At 29.8% G+C, this 18,857-nt stretch overlaps 1 protein-coding gene across 2 annotated transcripts; it reads right to left on the bottom strand.

The window, feature by feature from the left end:
* Positions 1–3,984: 3,984 nt before the first annotated feature.
* LOC120068445 (calcium-transporting ATPase 4, plasma membrane-type-like) lies at positions 3,985–11,233 on the bottom strand. Of its 2 annotated transcripts, XM_039020215.2 has the most exons (8): positions 11,143–11,233; positions 10,787–10,995; positions 8,682–8,736; positions 6,635–8,574; positions 6,359–6,517; positions 5,406–5,577; positions 4,580–4,878; positions 3,985–4,496 (listed from the first exon to the last, which is right to left on the bottom strand). In XM_039020215.2, the coding sequence occupies exons 2-8, from the start codon at positions 10,970–10,972 to the stop codon at positions 4,188–4,190; spliced, it is 3,120 nt and encodes a 1,039-aa protein (XP_038876143.1). In that variant the 5' UTR covers positions 10,973–10,995; positions 11,143–11,233; the 3' UTR covers positions 3,985–4,187. The 2 variants fall into 2 exon arrangements, with proteins under 2 accessions (XP_038876143.1, XP_038876144.1); XM_039020216.2 differs by lacking the exons at positions 10,787–10,995; positions 11,143–11,233 and adding an exon at positions 9,380–9,691.
* Between the last annotated feature and the right edge of the window lie 7,624 nt (positions 11,234–18,857).

Raw genomic sequence — 18,857 nt, 5'->3', positions numbered from 1 at the left:
CTGCTATGTTGTTTTTCATGGTGATTCTGCCATGGTAGCCATTTATTGCAAGAGTTCAGAAATATAATAAATAACATGTCTATCTTCTGCTGACTGAAAGAATATGAAAGATATTTGTGTTTTGGTTTTACTTTTACCTGGACTTTGCTGTTAAATATGTTTGGCAATAATGGTTAGCTATTTGTTGGAGGTGAAATTGAAAAATTTAGGCTATGTTTGATAACCATTTATTTATTTTTTTTTTTTTTTTTGAAATTAAATATATTTTATCAACCTTTCTTACAATGATTTGCATTTTTTTTAAGTACAATGGTTGAATTTTTAGCCAAATTTTGAAAACAAAAATAACATTTCAAAAACTACTCTTTTTTTAGTTTTCAAAATTTGACTTAGTTTTTTAAACCATTGATGAAAAGTAGATAATAAAGGAAGAAATTTAAAGGTAGAAATAGTGTCATAAGCTTAATTTTTAAAAACAAAAACAAAAAACAAAAAACAAAATGACTACGAAACGAGACCTTAGTGTCTAGATTTTGTGTACTTCCAACTTTTTTGTATTTAATCCCTTAATGAGAACTTATGGAGGACATATAAGTGGAATATGAAATTTTAAACTTTATCTCATGTGGAGTGTATATAATTTGGAGCTGGAAGTAGTGTTTATAGAATTAATTTTAAAAAATAAAAACAAAAAATCAAATGGTTATTAAACGGAATCTTAATTAAAATTTAGTTTATTTCCTTTCTATTTATTTCGATGGGTCAAATTCTAAAAATAAAAATATATATATTTTTTTATTTTTGAAAATATTGATAGAAATTAAATAATAAAACAAGAAATTTAGAGGTTGGAGGTATTTATAAGTCTAATTTTAAAAAATTAAAAATTGAAAATCAAATGGTTATCGAATAGATTTTGAGTGTGTTTGGATTACATTTTTAAATATTAAATTTTAAAAATAGATCATTTTGGAAGAAATTAGAGTATTCGACAACTACTCAAAATAGTTTTTAATGATATTTTAATCAATTTTTATAAAAGTGTTTAAATAAAAATAAAATTTTTGAAAAAAAATTATATTTCTTTTAAGTCAATATAAACGGACGATTTCTTTATCATTTGTTTTCTATAAAAGCAATTATACAACTATGTAGTTCATATTATTCGTGAATTTGTTATATATTATATATGTCAGTATGTATCATAATTTGTTAGTCAAAGTGTATAACTTACTTCACGGTTTTATTTTTCTCTATTCAATCTTTTATATAAATATGATTTCAAGAATTAATTTAACTGATGTACAAATGATTGGTTGCTTATTTAAAAGGGGTTTTAGTCAACACAATAATGACAATTGTATATATTAGATTAAATTATAAAACACACCTTTAAACTTTGTTGTTTGTGAAAAAAAATTACTTTGTAATATTTTCTTTAACTTTTCATGATATGGTAGAACAAAATTTCGAAAGGCCGCACTATTTCAAATTCTAAAGGTTTTCTACTTTTCAGAGTAGTATTTATGAAAGATCAATGATGATATTATAACTTTTAAAAGAACAAAGATATTTTCAAATGAAAGGAAAAATTTAGAGGATTCTTTTTCAACTTAGTTTATATTTTAGTACGTTGTTGCATTAAATATTACTGGATATATAAAAAAATATACCTAAAAGATCATACCATTACCCAAAAGAGTTCTGACTTTATTGAAAAAAACTAATTAGAAAATCTCTGAATGATCAAGAATGAAAACCATTGTTCGTGTTGCATCACAATCGAGAGATGAGATTTAAATATTTGACTAATAATGAAAAGGTATACATGCTTTAGCGTTAAGCTATGTTCAAAATTAGCATTTTTAATTCTTCCATTAACATGATTCAACAATAATGTTGGATTCTCATATGTTTTCGTTCATATTTGAAATGCCGCTTTATCTGATTCCAAATTGAAGGGAATCCATTGTCATTGTAAACAATAATTCCAAATTAGTGTTACATATAACTTATTCGGAGCATACCATAAAGTATACAAAATGAGGAAAAACCATAGTGTTAGGACAATGAATCACTTCTTACCGTCTTACCATAGCATATCCAAGGCTCAACATTTTAGTTTGGCATGCAAGAATTTATCTAAAACTTTGTACTTAATACTCGAGGCTCTTATTTATATAACTAAATTTAGGGTATGGCTCAAATATCATCCATTATAGATAACGAGTCTTTTCATAATTTTATAATAGCATGGTATTGTTCATTATGAAACTATGTTGGAATAATTTTGCTTTTAAACACTGTCCAAAAACCATCATACTAGCCAAATTTGTGTACCCAATGTATTTTTTATTTCTATTTAATATGAGACATATTTGTATCTTATAGTCTTGAAGTATTAGCTAAACCTTTTTGAAACCAATATAGTGGTTCTTATATAATAATGGAATCAAATTTGGTTAAATATTGAAAATAGTAAAGGGAGATAAATTAGTCAAGAAAATCAATATGTTGGCCTTTTTTTCCCTCTAAAAATAATTTTTTAAAAAATCATTTTCTTGATTTTTTAAAGAAAATTAACAATGGAACAATTATTTGTCTACCTCCTTAATTTTAAATAATTGGTTTACTTTATGTTTGATAGATTCTCAAACTTTAAAAATTAATCAAAGATGTGCATTTAAGATTTCCTTTAATTTTCAATATGGTATCTTATAGATTTGTAAATTTTTAATTATGTGGTTAATAAATTTTTAACATGTTACTTTTTTAAAAAAATGATGTATCTATTAAACATAAAATTGAACGGTGTCTAATAAACTGGGCTTAAATTTTTAGTTTTGTGTTAAATATATGTATGTGAGTCTCAAACAAGTCTGTCAAATATCTACTAAATATAAAATTGAAGTTGATAGGCTTCTTAGATACGAAATTGAAAATTTAGGTCTCGTATGATAACTATTTTTATTTTATTATTTTATTTTTTTGAAAATATAGTTTATAAACACCACTTTTTCTATGTCTTGTTTTTTACATTTTAGGAGTGTTTTCCAAATGAAAGCAAATTTTATAATTTAATACAAAATTTATAATCTAACTAATAATTTCTTTTTACATAATTTAGGAAAGTCGATCAATTATTTAAAACCAAAGATGATATAATTTAGAAGATAAGGATTGCAAAAGAATTTCGACCGTTAAATTATTATTAACAATGACATTATATAATTATAATGAATTCAAATTAAATTGATAATTGTAGAATAAAATCCATTGTTAAAATTCATTTATCGTTTTGCATTAAAGATTTGAAGTCTTTGATATTCATTTTTTCCCTTTTCAATATGTGAAGCGGATGATTGAATGAGTAGCCGTATAATGAGAAAGATACGAAAATATTGAGCATAGATCAATGATGATAAAATAAAGTGTCATTTTTGAAGTTAAAATGAGCTAAACTAGTGCTTGTATTATCAAGCTATGTTCGATTCTCCCACTTTATATAGATTTAGTCCAAAAAATCTAATTAGGATTACATTATAGGTTTAATCGTAAATTTTAAGCATGCGACTATTTGAGCTTTAAAAAAAATGTGGTCGTGAACTAACAATTTTGTGTTCAATAGATATTTGAATTTTTAAAATATCTAAGCATGTCTCTCAACTTTCAACGGTATCCAATAGATCTTGAATGTTCACTTTTTCTAAAAATGAATTGTTCTAATAGATACAAATCGAATCTAAAATTACAATTTCTTTTTGGTGTGTAATTTAAAGATATACTTTCAAAAGTTCATAGACCAAATAGATCCACCATTTAACTTCTATGGCACTTAGATATTTAATCTTCTTATCACGTGGTAAGTTTAAATCTTCACCCTTAATTTATAATGTAAGACTGGAAAAATAAATCCAACAAAAAAGACGAAATTAAGAGTAGAATGAAGCCACGTTGGGGGGGGAGGGGACTGACTTTAAAATATGAACAGAACAAGTTAATGATATTAGTATTAAAAACAAGCACATTGAGACATTTCAGAGAGCAAAGCACACACATAAAGCAAATGAAAAAGTGCTAAAAAGGGGGAAAAAGCACAAAAGAAAGAAGGAAGAGAAAATTAAAGAGATGGAAAATATATGATTGGGAAGGGGAACTGCCCTGAAATTTGAATGAAGTTTATGTGATCAAGCCAAGTCAGGACCAGTGGGAAGTGGCTCATAACCATCGTGGAAGTGGCATGTAGTTTTGGAGTTTGAAACAGGAATGCATTTCAAGACCATTGCTATTGGCAAACTCACAGCTCCAATTATAATGCTAATTACCCATAATTTCAAGCTTAATCCCACTGTTTCTGCGAATGTCCCAAGAAATTCCACTATTATGATTTGGAATCCTACTGTCGATGCCATCACTCCCATGAATACCCAACTCCCAAATATCCCTTTGAATACGTTTATCTTCTCCATGTCACGGCTGTTTATTTCATTGAACACCTGTCAAGTTTCGTACTGAAGGTCAGTCTCAGTTCTTAAACTTTTAAAAGTATCTAATACGTCTATTAATAAAAGAGACATGCCTGGCAAAAGACGAAGGAGTTGAAAATGAATGTGTCGAGAGTGATGTTTGAATCAGGACCAGTGAGATTCAGGAGGCGTTTTCCTTCAAATCTGAGGATTAATAAGACTGTGATTTGATAGATGCTCTGACCGATGATGTTCCTCCACATAGTCCCAGTGATGATATTAACGTTTCTCCCAATTGGTTTTCTTTGCATCAACCCCTCGTTGGGAGGCTCTGTGGCTAAAGCTAGAGCTCCCAGTGTGTCCATTATCAAGTTCACCCATAGCATTTGAACAGCCGTTAGAGGAGCAGACCCTGAAACAATCCATTACTCTCAAAAGTTTAGGCTCTGTTTAAATTAAGCTTATAAACACCACCGACATTTGCTTAGTTATCTACTCTCTAAAGATCTGTCAGAATGTCTTAAATCTCTTATTTGATGCTTCAAAAAAGTATTCGTACTTATCCTATTTACGTTATTTACGATTTTGAATCTAGGATTTAGAGAAGTACGTTATATAAATTCTTAGAAGATGCCTCTGGATCGATAATGTAATATTTTCTCTCTAATAATAAACTACTCTCTTCCTCTATTTGTGAAGAACTTAACCAACATACTATTAGTGAATCACGTAAATCTTTGTTGATTCTCTATTCTTAATTACGTTTTCTGTTTATCTTTGATTGTCAATTTCTTAATAAAATATTTTTAAAATCCATGTCAAGTTTTAGAAACGGTTGGATATGATAAACAATTCAAATGTTTCTGGATTATTATCAAACGGGATCTTTGGATCTTCATTTCAAATTCAAGAAGCTAGAGGATCAAGTGATTTACATACCTGAAGCGCATGCAGATATAAAATTGAGCATGAGAGCGACAACGTTGACTGTAAGCTGAAACTGAACGAACTTCTGAATGTTGATGTAGACTGCACGTCCCCATCTCGCAACATTAACAATGGTTGTGAAATTATCATCCATTATGACTACGTCCGCATTTTCTTTTGCAACCTGCACGCATTTTGCAGACAAACAAAAGTGTCAATAATGCTTCAAGTTTCTAAAACGGAAATGGAATGATAAGTAAAGAAACTTCCAGTTCCCAGGGTCTAATGAATTAATTCTCAGTAATATGTATTGTCACAATTTAAATGGATCAAGAATCTCCACATTTTTTGTCATTTACTGAGGTCTAAGATGTAATTTAAATATTGAATGCCTTATTCAATAGGCCTTTTTCCCCTTTACTCCTTTCTTCGTAGACTGACTCAGTCTATTGGAATCGATTTCCGATCCAAGTGGGGAATATTGTTTTTCCTGAAAGATGTTGACATTATGAAAGTATATAATGAATTTCTCTAGTCAATTCCATGAATTTGATGGACATTTAATTCAAGTTAAACCACAACCAACAACCAATTCCCTCCGATACAACAAGTAGTGTATGAAAATTTGAACTTTCGACCTAAAAAAGAGTACATGTTAATTGTCAGGTTTAAACAAATGGGAACAAGTAGGGTATGGAGATTTGACCCCGAAAATTTTTTTATACTACGGGAGTATGGAAATGTGTCATCATACTTTTAAAACTATGGTAAGATCACTGACATTAATATGGGATTCACTATGAAGACAAATTATAGTGTAATCAAAGAGAGTATGGTATTCCCATAGTACTAAAAAAATTCTCTTTGAACCTTCAAAGAGAAGAAGTAAATGCAAACTACCTATAAACTATGCTCACTTTGACTTAGGTCTTATGCAGTACAAAGTGTATAATTTGTAAACAAACCTCTGTTCCAGCAATACCCATGGCCAATCCAATGTCTGCCTCATGCAAAGCAGGTGCATCATTAGTCCCATCACCTGTGACAGCCACCACTTCTTTGAACGTTTTCCTTAACTGTCCTACCAACGTATGCTTGTCAAGAGGAGATGACCGAGCCATCACCTACAGATACAAACAAACAAATAAAAACAAAGCACAAGGTCGGTAACATGTTTTCCTTCTTTTTTTCTTTTTCCTTCTAATTATGAATTTCAGGTTTTCTTTATAATATGTAAAAACCTGGAGTTTTGGTATTAACTTCTCCATTTCATCTTGGCTCTTGTTGCGGAACTCTGGCCCTTCTATTGCTAAACCACCTTCTGTCAAAATGCCACACTCTTTGGCTATGGCTTTAGCCGTATTGATGTTATCCCCAGTTACCATCCTTACAGTTATTCCAGCAGCCAAACAAGCTTGAACTGCCTCCTTTACGCCTGGACGTACAGGATCTTTAATGCCAACAACAGCTATTAAAGTAAAATCATCATCTGGAATTTTGTCTGGTGCTGACAAAGCTTCTATATCCTTGTAAGCGGTGCATAGAGTTCTAAGAGCATCGTTGGCAAAGCTATCAATGATATTCGAGATGTTTGTTCTTTTTTCGTCTGAAAGAGGCAATGCTTCTCCATTAGAACTGAGAACCTTGTCACACATAGATAAAATGATTTCTGATGCTCCCTTGCAAAATGCGCGAAAGCCACCACCTGGAAGAGCCACAAGAACAGACATTTTCTTTCTATTTGAATTGAATGGCTCCATTTTGACGATCTTATACTCATCATTCAATGAACCAAAAGCACCACCCAAAAGCAAGCCAAATTCTAGCAATGCAGTCTCAGTTGGAGTGCCTAAAATGGTGTTTCTCCCGTCTTTGCCTTTTACCACCTCTGAGCTGGTATTTTGAAATATAGATTGTATAAGGAGATTGTGTACCGTTTCATTTACAGAGGTTTTCAAAGCAGTTTCGTCATGGGAATTTTTTATTGTCCTCGTTTCGTCACAGATCCACATTTTGTCAACGACCATATGGTTTGTTGTCAATGTGCCTGTTTTATCAGTGCAAATGCAGGTTGCAGACCCCATAGTCTCACAAGCAGAGAGATGCCTCACAAGTGCCCTATCCTTCATTAACCTTTTCATGGCAAAGGCAAGACTTAGCGTCACGGCCAGAGGCAATCCTTCTGGAACTGCAACAACAATTATAATCACTGCAATGGCAAAGTAATTCAGAAGCGTTGATGCATCTTTAGTGGACCAGTCCCCAATCTGATTGTGTAATGCTTTATACACAAAATACCTTGAGATCAGAACTATGAATGTTAACACGGCGAATACCAAGCCGATCTTTCCAATGATTGTTGCAACCCCATTAAGCTTTACCTGAAGTGGTGTTTCGTCATCTCCTCCTTCACTCAAAGTGACCATCAATCTTCCCCATTCAGTTCTCATGCCAACCGAGGCAACAAGCATTTTACCAGATCCATCCTGCACTTTGGTCCCTGCTAGAAGAAAAGGCCTATTATCATCTACATTTACAGGTTCACTTTCACCTGATAAGCTCGATTCATCAAGTGATAAGCTGTAGCCTGACACCAAAATGCCATCAGCAGGGACTTGATCTCCAATAGACAAATGAACAATATCTCCAACCACCAAGTCGTAAATAGAAACCTTCTGTCTGCATCCATCTCGAGTAACTTGAATGATAATGTTTTTCTTCTGCTTTTCCAAGTCTTTAAATTGCAAGGACTGATTATAGTCACTGACTGCCGTTACTATCACGACCAAAAAAATACTCATTATTATTCCAAGTCCATCGTACATGCCTTTAGGCCAACCTTCAGTTGCATTTCCAACGCCAATGGAAACCACAGCAGAAACCAAAAGAATGACAAGAGTCAAATCATGCAGGGCTTCCCATACAAACATCCAAAAGCCTCTTGAAGGCTTCTCAACATAACGGTTGAGGCCGTATATGTTCTGCCTTGAAGGTATTTCACTTGTAATAATTCCATCTTTCAGTGAAACGTTTAATTCTCTTGCCAATCCCCCAACGCCCCCGTAATGTTCCAAACTCTTGGTGTTGTGGGTTTGAACCATGGATGCTAATGCATCAGGTTCAACTCCAAAACCAGCTTCCCTAACTTCTGTGGAGAGCTTGTAGTCACCTCGCTTCCCGGCTGGTACATAGCAATAAAAAATGTGTGTGTATTAATAAATAATTATGAAACTGTGAACAAATATACAATGAATACAAGATACTATAATAGGGAATCAGAAGACATACCATCAATGAAATGCAATGCTGCTTTTTGTACGTATAGAGCTACTCGTATCTTTTCCTGTACAACACACAGGGAAAAGCAGGAAAAGCAGGAAGTTTTAACTTGCTGTTTTTTGACAATTGGTCGAACTAAAAAAAGTCTTAATCAGATGCCTTTATGTTCCTTGTTCTCCAATATTTCCATTTATTCACACTGATTGACAATGGTTATGATCCTATGGATAAGCAGAGGACTAGAAATGGATCTCCAATTAAATCTCCACAGATTATGTAACCCAAACTACAACTTATGATAAAATAACATGCAATCTACATTTATTTGCAAAAAAAGAAATGTGGGTCATCTACCCATCAACTTTCAGATAATGAAATTATGAACTCTTATACTACGAAGCAAAAGCACAGAGACAGTGAGATCATATAAGGCTGGGCTAGACATGGCAATAATAAATAGAATAATATAGTTAACCTAATAACCTAGAGTTTTATTTAATTATTTATTTATTTTTGTGTGGTTACATGAGCATGAAATGATTTAGAGCACTTGTTTACTTCTTTTAAATACTCATATAAAAAGGGTTTTTTAAAAGGTATTTCACGTAAGAATACCACTTAATAACTCTAAACCTACTATGATACTCATAACCACTTGCCAAAGCCATCAATCGATTCAATTCTAAAACCTATGGAAAAATACGTACTTTTATGAGAGAATGAAATTATATCAAAAAGCCATCTCAAGTCGCTAATCTAGGTTCCATTTTTAGTTACTGAAATGTTGCCCTTGTGAGCCCAGGCACACTGGAGAGAAGAATTGACATGAATATCTTTCAGAGACTACAATGGAAGAAGGATAAGTAATCTGATTATCGTGTTTGAAGCTTCTAAATAAACATTAAACCTGCTTCTAGCTTTTAGTATGCAGAGGCTATATTGACCGTGTAATAGAAATGTAGTCACGGCCGCATTAAATGAAAATGATAATGCAATAGAAGGAAGACTTTATTACTTTCACTACAGTACAAGTCATGTAGTACACACTGATAAACAAATAGCCTAGAGAAGAAAATGTGTCCACGTAGGGGGTGGGGGGAAACTTAAGCATGACATAGACAGAGACATGCACGACATCAGAAGAGAGAAAAATGATGTTGACAGAACACTTCGTCTTGATCCTATTGGATGAGATGACGAGAAACTAATGCAAGGAAATTGCGAAGAAACTTACATTTTATTAAATATGCTATTGGAGCTTCAAGATGACGTTATGTTCTGTCTTGACCGAGTTACATTTTATTCAAAAGTTTGAGCTCATAAAAAATTTATTAATAAAATTTTCAACACAACCAACATGTAGGTTTAGCTATTCGTATAAAACCAACAGTAACGGATTGCTGTACTAATTAGGAAAAGAAAACAACCTATAGAAGTTTGATTATAAACTCTTCTTCAATACTAAATTAGATTACCACTAAATCTAAAACGTTAAATATGCTGCCAATCTTCGTGTCTGTAGAAAGTTGTTCCAATAAGCTTCGTCCTTTTGTTTTTTTTTTTCTTTTCTCCCCCCGCTACTTTTAACAATGTTTTATTCCACAAGTCTTCTTAATTTGGCTATACTGTGACAGTGTTTCTATTTGCTCCATTTTATTAAATAAATGGAAGACTCGAAAGAATTTCTCCCGTTTGACTTTTATCATTCATTCACAATTGGCTGCCAATCCCGTGTGAAGAAAGAAATCCGTCCATTTAACTCCGCAGAAACAACTTGTGCATTTCCTTCAACGACTTTTCATTCAAAGCCCATAAAGAATTCTTCGTCTGTCTACGGTTACAATCTTTAATCAATCTCAAAATCCAACCAAAAAAGCGGATTAAAAAAGGAAAAAAAAAAAAAAAAAAAAAAAGAAACTAATATCAATTTTTTATGTATCACAATGTAATCAATCATGTAAACTAATTAACGAAACCTTCTTGAAAACACAGAGCAAACAAAAGCACACAAACATGCAAGATCTCACGAAAACAAAAAGAAAGTTGATAAAAACGAAGGCGTAAATAGGAATAAGTTAGATCGTAAACGAGAAAACGTAAATGCAAATGAAAACCTGGAGTTTCCTGCGTTTTTTCTCAGCCTGAGCTCGCTTTTCGAGATCAGCAACCATACGAAACCTCCGGCGGCGATTCTTGACAATAGAGACGGCGGATCGCCATCGCATTTGAGCCTCCTCTGACGGACTTTTGGACTCGAGGTCGAAGTTCTTTCTCAAGTAATTCTCGATCGTTTCACTCATAGTTTTCGATTAATTTTTGTCCTCTGCAACTTGAACAATCAATCCGTGAGCGAAGAGGATGAAGAAGAAGAAGAAGAAGAGAAGTTTGAAAATGATGAGGAAGAAGAATTCAAACAGCTCCGTGGAAGGCGGGAAAGAAAGAGAAAAATGGAATGCACGAAGAATATCACCTGATCGTGAAGGCGAGGACATTGAGGACACGGAGCAAAATGAACCATTTGCATTATATTTCATACGCTCCTATTTATACAGTTATGATTTAATTGGCCGTGGTGGCGCGACCAATTTATAGTTTATTTTTTACTCCCTTAATTATTTTTATTCAATTAATGCACTTGATACATGACTTGTTTCATTTTAATTCATAACGCATTTCAAATAAATTCAATCATTTCTCACTTAAAATTCGAAATGATTTCAAATTTTATTTATATTTTTTTTTAAAAGATCTAACTAAGATGCTCAATTTTGTAGGATTTTATAAGATTTGAATTTAAACTATTCCTTCGTTATCTACTTTTCACCGATGGTTTAAGAAACTAAGTCAAATTTTGAGAACTAGAAAAATGAGGTTTCAAAAAGTTATTTTTATTTTTGAAATTTGGCTAACAATTCAATCATTAAGATGTAAATCAAATGGGAATGAAATAGGCTTACTTTTCAAAAAAAAAAAAATGAAAAACGAAATAATTACCAAACAGGAGTCGGGACCTTAATTAACCTTTCAAATACTAATTTTCAATTAATATATAATAGTTAAAGCCTATATTAGTAAATTTTTTACTCTCCTTTCTTTTTCAATTACCATTCAAATATAAAACTTTATATACGTTCATTTCAAATATTTCTGGTTTCAAACAAAGTAATTAATTTAAAATAATTCGTTTCTTAAACTTTCTTAAATCCAAACGGAGGATAAGTCTAAATCATGATATATCTTTCCTTAAAAAAAAAAAAAAAAAAAAAGGTCTACATCACAATGTATCACCAAATAATCATAATCCGCAGAGATAGCTCAATTGGTCTAATATTATTCTTCCGGCTATCCATTAATTTATAATTAATTTAATATAATTTGAATTTATATAACATATTTTTTTATTAATATAAAATTCTTTTTAAATTAATATAGACTGTATTATTTTTTATGTTATTTTCATAAAAAAATAATCTATATTAATTTAAAATTTTTTTATAAAATAAATATTAATTTAAATTTAAATTTGAATTTGACTATACTTCTTTAAAATCTATGATATAATTAAGAGTGATATATATGATTGACAACATGTATCTTAATTATAAAATACATATAAAGAAAGATGATATATATGTGAGAGAAAAAAAAGAGTAAAAGAGTAAAAGAGTAAAAAGAGAATAGCCTCAACACAGTGATCTAAAAAATTCATGTTTAACGAAGACATTCTAGAATGTCCAATACCTCTAAACATTTCGTGTCTTGCATTACTTCAAAACAAATGCAGACACATTTCGTGTCTTGCATTACTTCAAAACAAATGCAGACAGATATTCATTCTTTGAAAATCTTGAATTCTCACAAAAAAAAAAAAAAAAAAAAATCGATAAAAGTATTTCCATGAATGGGTTTGGAATATGATGTTTTCCTCTATAATTCAAAATCTTATTTGGACTTGTTTTATCTCATGTATAAGCACTCCTTTATAATATAGGAGTAGAGAAATCAAACTATAAATATTTGGAATGGTAATTGGTGCACTATTCACTTCTTCTCTTCTCTTTATAGTAATTTGAATGTCTTAAAATCAAACACACAAGTCTTTAATTAAATAATTTCAATGAAAAAAAAGGTTTTAACATGAAACATTATGTTAAAAGATTGTTTAAACTAATCGATATTTCAAACTTTACTCATACCACCTACAAATTTACAAGCATTTTGACACATGACAATCACCCCCACTCGAAACAAGCACGTATATATGGGGAGAGAAATTATTTCTCACATATTTTATTTCGAAGTGATTTTGAAATTGTTAAAATCACTTTTGTCATATTTAAAATAATTTCTTAACATATTTTTAATAATTTAGAATCAATTTTAATTTATGAAAATTATCACATTTAAAAATGTAAGATGAAACATTAAAGCTTCGTTTGGTAGCTATTTTGTTTTTTTCTTTTGGTTTTTTAAAATTAAACCTATTTTCTTTTATTTTCTTACCATGGTTTGTCTCAATATTAAGTAGAAGAGTTGCATTCTTAGCCAAATTGAAAAAACAAAAACAAGTTTATAAAAACTATTTTTTTTTTTTCAAATTTTGACTTGATTTTTAAAAACATGGGCAAAAAGTAGATATCAGAGCAAGAGATTAGAGGTAGAAGATGTGTTTATAGTTTGATTTTCAAAAACAAAAATAAAATTAAATGATTACCAAATGAGACCTACATTATTAATGAATAATAGTCACAATGAATAAGTTTCTTTAACATATATAGGTAATGTATTAACTTTCTCAAATTTTAGAAAAATGAATAAAAAATAATTATCAAACAAGTCTGTTTCTTAAAAAATGAAAAACAGATACAGGAAATTGGAATATTATCAAATGGACCCTTAAATACTATAAACTAGTCATTAAATTAAATTTAAGATTTATTAAAAGTACATAAATGAAAATTAGATATTAGAAAGTATGTAAATAAAACTAAACAAAATTTAAACAATCGAAACCAAAATAGTATTTTCAGCTAAATTTAAAAAGGACAAAAAATAGTTTTTTTTTTAATATACAAAACTGAAATCTAGTAAGGACCTTACAAAAATTTGTTATTAAACTTCTTAATAAAAACAAACAACCGCATCTGCAAATATAACAATTATTTTCTAAACTTGAAATTATAACAAAAAAAAAAAAAGATTCTCATCTTTTTTTTAATTATTTTTACAGTTTTACTGAATGCACAGGTGTGTCTGATTTACTTTATAATTTAGTATATCAATCAATTGATATACTTTATTTGTGATATAGCATAACTTTAATTGTGTTATGGTTAAGATGTTTGTTTGATTATGATCAATATTATTTTTATATTTTTTCATGTTGATATAGAATTATTTTCATTATGTTAGTACAATTTTGATGTTGATAATATATGTTAAATGCATTAATTTTGTCAAGTGTTGTACCAAATATAAATTATATTAGTTAATCTGTTTTATTTTCAAATTTTTTATATAATTTTATGGTATATAGATTATATTTAATTAGGTATATCAATTGTAAAATAAATATGTCATATTTTGTAGATTAGTTTATTGATATACCTAATTTAGAAAGGAAAAAAAACATAAATAATATGGCGTATATCACATGACTAAATACCAAAAATGGTTAATAACATAACATAATGTACTAGAAAAATAATATTCTATTGTATACAAATAAGAATTGAAATTGAGTCAAATAAATAGTAGTGAATGAACAAACACTCCTTGACCGATAAATACAATTTACGAATGATAAATTTGGTATATATATTGTATAACTTATATATTTTATCTTTGGTATATTAGTCAATTAATATACAAAATATAATATATATCATGTGATTGATATATATATATACGTGAGTGCGTGGGTATGTGTGCGCGTATGTACAGTGCATGCGTGCACGTGTGCGAGTGTGTGTGTGTGTGCGTGCATGCGTGTATGTGCACGTGTGCACGCCGACAGCTGTCCGCTTGATTCCATTGAGCTCTCTCCTCGTCGACCTCTCTCTCTCACTTTGTTCGCCTTTCGTCACCACCAGTGAGGATCTGGTCGTCGACCACTGCAGCAACCCTCAAATTGACGTCTAATAGCCACTCCGTCGCTGGATTTTGTCACGGTTTGTCATAAAACTGATTTTTTTTTTTTTTTTTTTTTTTGTAAGTTTCTTTTGAGTTCTTCAAGATTTTGGTTACCAATTTCGGGAGGTGTCTAAACATTTCTACAATCTGGGTTTTGGTTGTTAAATTTGAGGTTTTGAGGAATTTTGGATTCATCAACATGTTGACCAGTGGATTTGGAAATAGTTTTGGCAAGATTTTGGTGACTTTTAGCACTTTGAGCCGTTTTGGTTAAGAAAATTAAGTTATTAAATTTTGGTTTTGATTTATGTTTAGGTTGGGCTACTTGGTTGAATTTTGGAAGTGATTTTTAGACCAAGCTACATTTGGATAATTTGGAGATATTGATAGTAAATTTTATGTTTGGCTTAAGCTTTAATTATGTAAGCTAATTTCAATTTATGTTTATGGGGCTTGATTCAAGAATTTCATTCAAAATGAAGAGAAATTTGGTTTGCTAATTATTTGGGCTTAAATTAGAGGATTGGAGGTGAATTTGAATCGAACCATACTTTGGGTAGGATTTTTTGGAATTATTTTGGATAATTTGGTGATTGGAACTAAGCCCTTAATATTAATTTTAAATTTTATGTTTAAGCTTGATTCAAGATTCAAGATTACGAAGGATGAATACTTGGTTAGACTTAATATTGAGGTAAGTGTCTTACAACTAGTTTGTTTTTGAACCAAACATCATAACTAAAATGTTGATGATAAGATTGTGCGCTAATATTAAGTGTTATGGAATGATTTTGCTATGCTCTTTTGATGTAATGACTGTGGGCATTTTGGTAATTCTTGAGTTATGCTGTTGTAAACATGATTCAGGATTTTATGTTTACAATCTACACACTTAAATGGTAACTATTAGCCTTCTTAACAGGTCGTATACATTTTATGTTTGTGACCCTTTTGGGTTCACACCTATGACTGATATGTGTTCGTTTGGGTTTGCACTTATGACTGATATCTATTCCTTTGGATTCACACCTACGACTGATTTGTGTTCCTTTGGGCTCATACTTATGACCGATATGTGTTTCTTCAGGCTCACTCTTATGACTGATTTGTGTTCCTTCAAGTTCACACTTATGACTGATTTTTGTTCCTTCAGGATCACCACGACTGCTATGCTATAGGATGTACACTGGTGCCTGGATAGAAAGGTTAACATGTTCACCTAGTGGGCCTAGTAGTGGGTCACTTGCTGAGTATTTTTAATGCTCACCCTTTCTTATATTATATTTTTTCATGTAAGGGCAGAAACAAACCAACGAATGACAAGAAGAATCCATAATCGTATCATTGGAACCAGACAGAAGTTTTTGCTCATATTTTAATGTTTTCATGTTTGCAACGAGTCTTGGTATTCAAAATTCTAAAACTTTTTATGTTAAACTTTCAAGGTCTTAAATCTTTTCCAATTTTAAACTTATGTTTTTACGGAGACCCCGAACAAATGTTTTAATTTGGTTTGGTAAAATTTTATTAATTTTATTTGACACAAGAAATCATTTTATTTGTATTTAAGCAAAGAGTTAAAATTTTTATCGAAAGTCTATGCATGCATGTAGCAATGTCCTGTTAGTAAATGTTGAAAAGTGGATCGTTACAAATAAAAATGGAAATCTATTTTTATTTTTTTATTTTTTGGCTATATTTGCAAGTTTTGAAAAAATATTACTAAATTTATCGATTTAATTTTTTTTTTTTTTTTTTTTTTTTTTACTATTCTTGCAAGTTCCAAAAAAAAAATATTTATCAAACCCTAAAGAAAAAGTTGGTTATTAAACTCCTCCTGATTTTTAGTTGTTTTTTTTCCTAAAAAGATAAATCATAAGTAGTTAAGCTTAAGCGCGTGTGTATATATATATATATAAAATCGTTACATGTCGTTATGAATTTTGTTTTTAGGAAAAAATATATATAAATAGCAAACAAACCATTAGAAAAAACTGTGCTCATTTGATAACCATTTGATTTATAGAGATTTTCAACATTAAAATTAAGTTTTGAAAACTTTTTTCTTAAAAAAAGGTTCGATTTTTTTTATTGTATGAACTTGACTATAAATTCAAATTTTTTTTTTAAGTGAAAACTGTTATCAAGAAACTGTGAACCACAAATTTTTTTGTCAACTAGCCATTACTTTCAAATTGAATGTGTTTGGACATTTTTCTTCTTTTGATCTTATACTAATAGAATCAACTACAACCACAAAATAGAATTATAGTGAAAATTTTGTTTCTCCTTTTTCAATTTCAAAATAGATAGATTTAATATTTAAACTAGAATCAAGGAATACTTTGCTTTGTGAGAATCCAAGATTCCCATGAGAGTGGACATTTCCTGAAACATGGATTTCTATAAAGACATCTTCTTTTTACATTTTTAACTATTTTTTCATATATTATATAGATAGATATGGGGCTAAATTGGAGAATTTTTTTCTTCCCTTTTTGCCCAAAAGACATCTTAATACAACGAAGAGTTACTATGCGTTTTAAAACCACCTTCTTTGGAAGACACCTTATCATAAAAAGGTCTATATCCTAACTATATAATGAAAGTTAAAAATAGAAGATTACTTGGGAAAGTAAGAGAATTTATATAGTCTTCCAAATCTCTCTCAAAAGAAATCTTTATCGGCATGAGCGTTTTTTACAAGGCACATCATGTCTCCCAACAATTTTTAGTTAGTTTCCTTTCGTTACTATCTAACAAAAGAATAGAAGTCTTTTCCTTTATGCAATGCACATGGTCACAATCTTTTAGAGTGTAAATTTTGAGGGTAAAATTTGAACGGTGAAAGGAATATTTTTCATTTATTTTAAAAAGAAAATATTTAATATGATTTTATGAAATCAAGAAAGAAATAGTAAATAAGGTTGTATAGTTTTTCTTATAGGTTAATTTACAACGTATATAAGAAGCAACCAAACTGAGCACATATAGCTTACATCAATTTTGTACTATCGTGTTGAGGCTAAAGGACGAATTCTCCTACCCACAAATTGTAGAAAAAAAATAAAAAAAATCAATATAAAATGTTTTTGACCTAGTTGAAACTCTCTCTATAACATAAATTGTACAATGAAATATAAAATTTGAATAATTATACAATTCATTAAGTCTAAATTGTAAATATTGGACATTAAATTTTAAAGTAAGAAAAAGAGAGATGAAAATGAAAAATAATAAAAATAGATACATTAATTAAATGAAAATACATTAAACGAAAAGTTATATATTAACTTGTATAAATAAAAATGACATATTAAGATATCTTACCTTAGATTAATTGTTGTGTGATTTCTTCAAATGTGGATTGATTTATAGAGAAAAAAATAAGTATTTTATATAAGAATTATAGGCATTGATACATATATATATATATATTATTAAAAAGTATATTTTTAATAAATTAAATAAGCATTAAATTAACAAAAAAAAATATTAAACAAATTAAACATTCATCAATACAATTGATAATAAATATAAATGAAATTACGAAAAGAGAGAAAAAAAAGAATAGTTCATTGGAACTTTTAGATTAAGAAAGGAATTAAAATTAAAAAAGATTAAACTATATTTTACAAATGATTTTTCTAGAACTTCTCTCCATTTCTCCCTAACCTCTCCAAAAAAAAATCTCATCTTTTACAAACAATTTCTCTAAAACTTTTCTCCATAACTCCCTAACCTCCCGAAAAAAATCTTTTATATGAAGTAAAATAAAATAAACATAAAAAACGATGGGCTTTGAAGTCATGATAGAATTGATTTTGGTTTGAAGTTTCTAATTATGGCAAAATTTGTCCAAAATTTTGTACACCAACCACAGGTCAGTTCGGTACTCTCTTTCTCTAAATATTTTCAAATATGTTACTTTTCTCTTCATCATCTTATTTATGTACCCATATTGATTGAAGTGTGGATAGAAGAAACAATAGTTGAGAAGGAACATGGAATTCAAAAAACTACATTTAATCTATTTCTCTTGGAGGCACTCAA

The sequence above is a fragment of the Benincasa hispida genome, chromosome 12, assembly GCF_027475165.1.
Source record: "Benincasa hispida cultivar pf3 chromosome 12, pf3_genome.v1.1, whole genome shotgun sequence".
NCBI lineage: Eukaryota > Viridiplantae > Streptophyta > Magnoliopsida > Cucurbitales > Cucurbitaceae > Benincasa > Benincasa hispida.
The sequence above is the reverse complement of the archived record's forward strand: the minus strand, read 5'-3'. Positions and strand labels throughout refer to the sequence as shown.

What these genes read in the sequence shown, in the direction of transcription:
- LOC120068445 (XM_039020215.2), bottom strand. Translation starts at nt 10,972, where the DNA reads ATGAGTGAAACGATCGAGAATTACTTGAGAAAGAACTTCGACCTCGAG. An exon ending in TGGGTATTGCTGGAACAGAG is followed by an intron (nt 5,578 to 6,358) that starts GTTTGTTTACAA and finishes AAATGCGTGCAG; the next exon opens with GTTGCAAAAGAAAATGCGGA. An exon ending in ACTCCTTCGTCTTTTGCCAG is followed by an intron (nt 4,497 to 4,579) that starts GCATGTCTCTTT and finishes GAAACTTGACAG; the next exon opens with GTGTTCAATGAAATAAACAG.